General features: G+C 35.9%; 1 protein-coding gene across 1 annotated transcript in view; it reads left to right on the forward strand.

The window, feature by feature from the left end:
- LOC125669753 (leukocyte receptor cluster member 8 homolog) overlaps window positions 1-8,913 on the forward strand; it is an 11,826-nt gene extending 2,913 nt beyond the window's left edge. Inside the window, exons 7-14 of the mRNA XM_056161352.1 lie at window positions 99-344; window positions 454-595; window positions 733-822; window positions 4,348-4,482; window positions 5,130-5,198; window positions 6,231-6,360; window positions 6,612-6,819; window positions 7,450-8,913. Coding sequence (XP_056017327.1) covers window positions 99-344; window positions 454-595; window positions 733-822; window positions 4,348-4,482; window positions 5,130-5,198; window positions 6,231-6,360; window positions 6,612-6,819; window positions 7,450-7,609 — 1,180 coding nt within the window. The 3' untranslated portion in view covers window positions 7,610-8,913. The remainder of the gene's footprint in view (window positions 1-98; window positions 345-453; window positions 596-732; window positions 823-4,347; window positions 4,483-5,129; window positions 5,199-6,230; window positions 6,361-6,611; window positions 6,820-7,449) is intronic.
- The last annotated feature ends 227 nt before the right edge of the window (window positions 8,914-9,140 follow it).

Genomic DNA, 9,140 nt, shown 5'->3' on the forward strand with positions numbered 1-9,140 from the left:
ATACAGGGCAAACGCTCGAACCTCTCGGCCACCGCGGTGGTAAAAAAAGCTTTTGAATTTGTAGAATTTAGGGTAGTATTATTGTAAGGTTTTGTTTCATGTCAGCTATTAAATGAAACTGATGGACAAGTTGTGTGTTTTAGTAGCGACAGCAATTCTTCAACAAGTTCAAGAAGTACCTCCTTTTCGGGAAGTTCTAGAGGCACTGTAGACACTCCCAGAGGAAGAGGGAAAAACCAGAGGGGTAGAGGCAAGGGCAGGGGTGCCAAGAAAGAAGGCCGAGGAAGGACCCCCAACAACAGACAACAGAAAAATGCAAAAAATATCAAGAAACGTGGCAAAAAGTAAGTCTAATATGGAAAAACATGCGTCTTGCATGATAGTGTGTATGTAAAATTTTTAATTTTGGTGATTTGATGATCACTTGTAAATTGTGCATTTTGTCTTCCGTAGCTTTTTTGTGCCTGAAGACGATGACGATGATCCAGAGAAAGCAGCTAGGCTTCTGAAGAGAGCAGCCCGGTTCGGTCATCATCTTGGGAATGATGCGAAAAAGAGGAAGGCAGAGCTAACTCTAAACATCAATAACTTCAATGTAAGTATGAAGGCTTGCACAAGCTCCTATTGCTATAAAAAAGAATTGAGATAAAAGGTGGATACGTTGTCAAAATTTAGGAACTATTAAGATTTAAGAATAGCAGGTGTATAGTGAACTTTGACCTTGGTTTGTAGAACTCTGATGAAGAGGACCTAGATCTCACCAGCTTCAACACCGTGGGAACATGCGAGGATTTGGAGAAACCATATCTAAGACTTACTAAGGTACAACTAAAACTTGATAATGTATTCACATAAAACTGAAGCTGAAAAAGGTATTCACATTAAACTGAAGCTGTAAAAGGTATTCACATTAAACTAAAGCTTGATAATGTATTCACATAAAACTGAAGCTGAAAAGGGTATTCATTCACATTAAACTAAAGCTGAAAAAGGTATTCACATTAAACTAAAGCTTGATAATGTATTCACATAAAACTGAAGCTGAAAAAGGTATTCACATTAAACTAAAGCTTGATAGGGGAGAGTGTTGATATTTCGGACAGTCAAGAAAACAGCATTATATCTTGCGTTACAATAGTTATTTGTTCTAAATTTAAACTGATTTCCGAACTTGATATATTTACAAAATGGAATACACCTAATATTATGGGCATCTGTTACCCAGCTCTGATTGGTTGATTCAAATACACGACCTTCACCTACATTGCAGTTCAAGACCCTGGCATCCATTTTGTTTGATTGGTAAAATCAAGTCCTGATGAGACCAAGTTTTCTGGTAAAAGTTACCGATATAATTAAAGAATTATAAACAAAATAAGAAACACTACCAAAAATAAAAAATCATCTCATCTCATGTGCAAAAACGAAAGCATAAAATGCCATTGAACCACGAAATAAACGTCAACAACCGAATTTCTTAACTGTCCGAAGTTATAACACCATGTGTCAAAAATAACAACACCACCGTCCGAAGTTACAACCTTCTACCTAACTGTGTTAAAGTGTTAATATGTGGCATAAATGGCAGGAAAAAATCTGAAGAAACCCAAGAGCAGAATTTAGAATATTCGTTGAATCAACCGATATACAGTATGCCTAGGTTCAGTGGTTAGATGATGAGCATTTCCGAAATACATCAAATACTGTCTGAAATATCAACACTCTCCCCTAATGTATTCACATAAAACTGAAGCTGAAAAAGGTATTCACATAAAACTAAAGCTTAAGAAGGCGTTCGCATACAACTTTAAAAGCTTGATAAGATACATGTATTCACATAGAAATGAAAGCTCAAAAAGGTACAAACCACACGTGTAATTAAAGCTTACTTTGTACTTGTATTCACATAAAACTAAACCTTGATATTATCGCAATTCACCTTTGAATTAGAATGCTTTACCCGATATAGTATTGTGTTGTGTGACGACACAATAGAATGAGACGATTGAACAATTTGAATGACATGTTTGATGTAATACAACAAGAGTTTTCATTGGCCGATTACAGCCCGCCCACTTTCTCGAGCGGATTCAGTGTAGCTGGAGAACTGTACATAGCTCTCTGAAAAGATCCACCTCTTATAAAAACCTTTGATTTACGGGTCACAAAAAGCTGCGGACGGTTGAGGTCTGAAATCGGTGTATTCTTGTGTTGCTGTCTCATAAACTCAATATAAAAAAAATCTTAACATATTTTCCTACTATATACTTGCGTCCAAACATACCTTCAAATATTCATTAAAGCCACACACCACCCGAAAACTAGCAGCTTCAAATGATTTCGTTTGTTGACGTAGCCATGTTAGATAGCCGGTCAATTCGAACTCTTGCTATTGGTATCTATTCATAAAATCGGTTGTAAGTTATGTATTCGCTCTTCATTTATTATCAAGACGAATAATTAATAGAAATTAAAACATTTTTGTACCAGTTTTTGTAAAGGTAAAATAAGCTCTAGATGAACGAAAATGCTACATTAGGACATTAGATGGAGACCGACCGGCGTGGCCGCTCATGACTAATGAAAGCCGCACTGCCGTGAGTTTAGCTATTTGAATAATTATCATTTAATAGGACTGGGGTGGTATATTATTTAAACAATTTAGCTAAAATATTTGTGGGGTATTAGTACACATCTAGACGCTATTGTGCCAATATGGAAATGAACCGGGATTCGAATTGACTGGTTACCTAACATAGCTACGTCTACGAACGAAATCATCAAAAGCTGTGATCGAGTTTTTGGGTCGTATGGGGCTTTAATAAATATTTGAAGGTATGTTTGGACACAAGTACAGGGCTCGAAATTAGCGAGAAATACTCGCAAAATGCGAGTACATTTGAAAAATAGCGAGTTAAAATTGTGGACACTCGAAAATCTTAGCGAGTGGTGATTTACAAACTATGATCGTATTGTATCTGTTTTATATGGTGATGCGCTATTCCCTTTTTCTAAAACTTGCACTCTAAATCATACAAACGCTTACATGATCGACCGATTTCAACAACCGTTTATATCCGGATTTTTATTTTACGATCTTTTAAGAAACTCGGAGTCAAACAAATGCTTTAGAGGTCGGACATCGCATAATGATGAAAAATATAGACATATGCCACGAGTCCTGTTCACCTATAGGGGTGATTAAATTGAATTTCAAGTATCAGGTTTTTGTTATCCATTTATCTAAAAAAAAAAAAAAAAAAATCCCAAAACAAATCGGAGTCTATGTTTTACCAAGTCTTCAATTAGTTATTTTTATCAGAATCATGAGAATGTCCTATCTAAATTAATTTATGTCATATTGAGGTTGGCTGGGTTGTAGTGATGACACGAGTGCACTGCTCACCGCGTAGACGATTATCAAAAAAGTTCATGGGGCTCGTGATCGTGCTGCTTATAAAACCATGAGTCCCGGAATCACTTTGAAAAATCACTAGTGACAACCCTGATGTGGCATGAAATTGGAAGACTGGATCTAGACCTGCGGTAAACAGGTTGTGGATTAAAGGTGCGATAATCAAGAGACCTAAACATTGCACCATATGACTTACGTAACTTAGTGTCTTGTCCAAACGATGCCTGTTGACCCACTAGGTCAGTAATGAATAATGATGGGGAAAATCATTGATTTAAAAAAAACATGAAAAAAGAGCACTGCTTCATTATTTTTTTTTTAGCTTGTATATTTTCATTTTAGCCTGTGGATTTTTTACCCACAGGCTAAAATTAGCCTGTGGTAGAAAAAGTTAATTTCGACCCCTGAAGTATAGTAGGAAAATATGTTAGGAATTTTTTTTATATTAAATTTATGAGGCAACAACACAAGAATACAACTTTTTCTCTTTCTTCCTTTGAAGTTTTTTTTCCATCTAGCATCTGGCCGTCATGTTTTCAAATGCTGACTACTCCCGTATAAGGGAATTTGGGCGGACTTATACATATGGACCAATGAGAGTTTCTGTTGCATTTCGCAATTGTATTACAAACAGATTCAATTGTGTCGTCACACAACACAATACTATATCGGCCAAAGCGTTCTAATTCAAAGGTGAATTGCGATAAAGGTACCTTTATAAAAGAATACAAAGAGTTAAAAAAAAATTTAGATATGAAAAATGCAAATTGTTTGCATTTCTAGTTTTATATATCTTTCTTGTTAAAACATCAAGACAGAGATTTCTTTTATTGTCTTCTACAAATAGTATTGTGTGTATACATTAGGAATACTTTTAGGAGCTTGAGCTATTTTAGGAATACTTTTTTGGAGTTTGGTCACATTATTTACAGGCACCTGAGGCGTGGCAGGTGAGACCACCAGCTGTCCTGAGGAAGTCCCTGGCCATGGTGCAGGAGCGCTGGAAAACCAAGGGAGACTACCACTATGCTTGTGAGCAGATGAAGTCCATTAGACAGGACCTAACAGTAAGTACTAGTCAAGCTGGAATTGCATTCTTTGTGTACGATGTTCTCATTCATTGAGCTCATCTTGAAGGGCTGAATGCAACAGTAAAAAAGGCAGCTCACATTGGTTCATTTTCATCATGGTCTTGAATATGTGTGTAGCAGTTTAACATGTTTGTACTGTACACTCTCATTGAATTGTAATTCTTACTATTGACAAAGTTATGTCAATCTTACCATCATCAGATTTTGAATGTTTTTCTTGCAAGTCTTACCAGTGTTCACAGCTTAGAATTTTGCTTGTGTGCAGGACGAGTAACCATGCAGACAGAGTTACTGGTCCTGCACCATATTTGTCTGGCCTTCTGGTGATTCAAAATAAAATTGTCATGTATTTACTAACTTTTACTATTAATAGATATTAAATACAAGTTTTAGTGATTGATTTCAATTTATTCAGAATATTTGAAAATACTAGTCGTAGACAATGATAGATCAGTCATAATCAAAGTCATCATCCTCAATTGCTTTAATTTTTTTTCAACATCAGTAACATATTTGTTTTAAATTTGTTGTTCGTCCTGATTATTTGTTGGTCTTTGGCTGTTGAACAGGTTGACCACATGAGTCTTACCGTTGTGAAATATCGGCTGTATTTCTGTTGACAGGTTCAGGGGATCCGAGATGAATTCACAGTACGAGTGTATGAAACGCATGCCAGAATTGCCATGGAGAAGGTAAGTCCAGTTATTGATACCAAAGGTGAAATGTGATAAATATAGAAGATCACATTAAAGTTTTGCTCTCCGTATTGCTCTGAATTGGTGGTAGCTGCCCAAGATCAAAAGGCTCGGGGGCAATAGTTCCGAAGAGCTGATCGATGGCACTACTTTAGTGATTTTAAGTTTTTGTCAGACATTGGCACTTATCTTGTATATATGCATAGAGATGCAATTCAAATATGTTGTTTTTCTATCATTTCTCCCAAAGACAATTTTAAAAATGTTGAGTTATCTTTTCAAAGTTACAAGCTTTCAACTCTTAGCAATGCAGCTATATTTTCATGCTGCTTCATGTATCATAAGTACAAATCATATGAATAAGGGCTGATACACTAGTAGGTATATGATCTAGTGAGAGTACATGTAAAATAATATTACAACTTGTACATAACCCCCATTGTGCGGACTTTCATTAATGTGCAGAAAGATACACCGTCCAAATCTGGGGATTGTATTGAGTAATGAGTAGGAGAGTTTCATGCTGCCAGTTCTCTGCATTCTATGTGTACGATGCTATCAATATATTGAATGTCATCTTGAAGGGCTGAATGCAAAAGTAAACTAAATTCTCAATATTTTGTCTTCAGAAATTTACTTCTGAAGATTTTTCAGAGAATTTGACATTTAATTGAATGATTTCAATAATATCAGGTTAGTAGTTTTTAATTGAACACAATGCAGCAAAAGAATTACTGCTTGCTATAAGATGTATTGTTCATTTTCAAGTTCTCGTCCAAAGGCCCCTTAACTCGTGCTTGAAGCAGATTATTGTTGCTTCCTATTTCAATGTCTCGGGGTTTTGAGTCAGTTGAGATTGGCAAGCTTTCTCTAAAATGAAGTATCGACCAAACAAGTGATTTACTTCAGCAGTGTGAGATTTGCAAGGTTGTTCACTTTAGTGACCCTTATTTAGGAATCATTTTTGTATGAACATAGTGGTCCTGGTCCCTAGTACAGGAGTTGATAAGGAACTTGTTGTGTTTACAGGGAGACCATGAAGAATTTAACCAGTGCCAAACTCAGCTGAAGCTTCTGTACAATGAAGGGATAGAAGGAAACCAAGTGGAGTTCACAGCCTACCGAATTCTGTATTATATATTCACCTCCAATACCCTGGGTATCCTTTTCAGATGAATTCAGAGATCCAGCATTCGACTTGTTTGAGATTTTAAATGTTAGAATTTTAATATGAAAATTTAGAAGTGATCTTGCAGCAATTCATTCTCTTTAAAAGGGGGAAACCCCCCACAGGAAACTGAACATTGTAAATTGCGTTTCTTGTATTCTTTGGGATTCACTACCATTGTGCTTTACTGTATATTGGCAAAAGAACCATACCACATGAGATGACCTTAACTAGGTAATCAGACATGACCACAGCTTTGGCTTCGTTGACCCCTGAACACAGGAGTGACCCCTGTGTAAAACATGCCTTAACAGTCAGATCGGCTTGGGCATTAAATAATTATCACAAGTTCTTTATTTTGTATCAAAGTTCTCCTAAAATGTCGGGCTACCTCTTAGACTGGTTTGTAGAAAGAGCGAGAAAAATGGCGATCAAGAGTATCGCCAAAACGTACGTATATCAACTTGTATTTACAAATATTTTTACACAGAAGGGAGTGTATAAATTACTATTTATAATTCAGAAAAATTCTACTAGTTGAAATGATACTAGGGGATCAAATGTGAAAGAATTTAACATCAAAATCACTTAAATACATGTATTCAAATGCAAATATTCTTCTAAAACACCAACAAACAAACAAAAATCTAATATTGAATAATTAATAAAAAGTTGATCCAGCATAGAATAACTGTAAAAAGAAATTATTATTGGAAACAAAAGTTTTGTTTGTCTTGCACTAAAAAATATAAACTTTGCAATTTTTTAAGTAAATGATTACATTGCTTATAAAGTCATATAAAAAGTTCTTTTCAGGATAAGTAACAGGTTTGTATGCGGTAAGTTTACAAAATGAAGGTACTTGTGTGGAAAATTCATTTTAGACAAAATAAACCCAAGCAAGCGAAAAACAGTACAATGTTTTATTGGAAAAAGAAAGCAATTTTAAATGTTAAACATGTAGTATTGGGTTTTGATTATTTGTCCAAGTGACTGTACTTGTTATTAACATAATGCTTGTATTTTCTTTTTCATTTGACCTTTCACCAACCTGCCGATCATCCCATTCAATAAATGTAGATTTCGACCAATGGTAGGAGTATCTTTTGTCCAGGCTGAGTTAGGGTTCTCGGATTTGGAAGAGTGCCTGCAGTTTCTTAAAGAGAAGGGTGCGGTGTTAAATGCTGATAGTACCAAGTTGGACTGTAAATTAAGTACCACCGCTTTTCAAGCAGTCTGAGACCTGTGTTGTTAGATAAGCAAGTCCTTATTCAAGATGGGTCCTCGTGAGTCTCAGCAAGCCCCAGCCTAGCCACAGAATTCCCAATAATTCCTGTTGCAATATGCCCAAGTAATGCATTCTTGAGAGTTTGAAATATTTATGATTATGGCAAATGTTGGAAGGGGATAAGTTTATTCCGGAATGTTCTGAATTATGCCCGTTCATCATGAAGATAAGTAAGTTTTAGAACCATCTTTCCTCCGTGGATGTGATCGACGATGGATTGAGATTGGCTACATCTCGTCCTCATGACTCCAGTCATGGAGGCGAGATGTGGTAGCGTGCAGATCCCAGAGCTATGTAGAACATCACAGACTTTGTTCCAGTTTTGGTTCACTGATGATCTGTTTCTCGCAGTTGAAGATGCAATAAACTTTGTGAATAGTGTGTTGTGATTAAAATATTGCATGATGTATGAATCTGAGAAGTGATGTAGACTTTGTTGCTATTTGTGAAATTTTCAGTAGTATTTCGGAATCGATTTACGATGATGGGTTTTGAAATTTTGATGAATACAGGTTCAATTGGATCCTTGGAAGAAAGTTATTCCATATTTATCCTGCGCTGAAAATAATCAACATGAAAGTTTATGGGAGGGGAGTTTTGTTTCAATGAACTTTGGAAAATGATTTCTCGAAGTGATATTATTGCCCTTATGTTGGTGTGTGTTTAAATGCTAATTCCTTGATTTTAGTGTTTCAGGTCAGGTTTGGTTTTTTTAAACCATTTATTGGTGGTTGATCAACTTGAAGTTTCCAAATTTTCCGTAATAGCATCTGAGTTTTCCAGTGTTGGACATTTCTCTTGCTTCCTGCTGTTCACATACTCGTCCAGCTGGTCCGCACAAGTTCTACTGAGGAGATGCCTCTCTCTTAGTGTTTGTGCTGCTAGATTCATTTGTGACTTGGATAAAAACTTTATCAAGAGGAAAGCTTTCAACGTTATTTGGTTTTTGAACAACAAACTGTCCAAATGGTTTTCTCTCTCATACAGGTGAAGAAGACCTATCGACATGCATTAAAATTTTCTTTTTCAGAAGCTGAGAGGTCGCACTAGATGCCAGTGTGGAATGGTTTGTTACTGCATACTGCTGTTCTTCAAAATCTGTAGATTTTTAAAATTATGTAATGAATCTGTGATACTTGAGTGTCGTCATGGCAACAGGTGGCTGTTGCAATAGCACAATGTCATAAATGAATGTATGTGATTGAATGTTCGAAAAGAAAAGAACATTAATAATGCACAATAAAAGAGAATTTTTACTCGTGTTTATTCATTTGAAAATATAATTTTTAGGTAACCTGAGTCTCTCAAGTGACATATTGCCGTTGGTCTTCGTCCATTGTGTGTGTCATCCGTTAACAATTTTACATTTTTAACTTCTTGAAAACTACAAGGCCAATTGTTTGGTGTGAAGCATCTCCAGGATAAGAGCGTATAAATTGTGACCTTATGGGCGGAGCCAAATATGCTTAAAAGGCCTTATTTT

The sequence above is a fragment of the Ostrea edulis genome, chromosome 4 (assembly GCF_947568905.1).
Source record: "Ostrea edulis chromosome 4, xbOstEdul1.1, whole genome shotgun sequence".
NCBI lineage: Eukaryota > Metazoa > Mollusca > Bivalvia > Ostreida > Ostreidae > Ostrea > Ostrea edulis.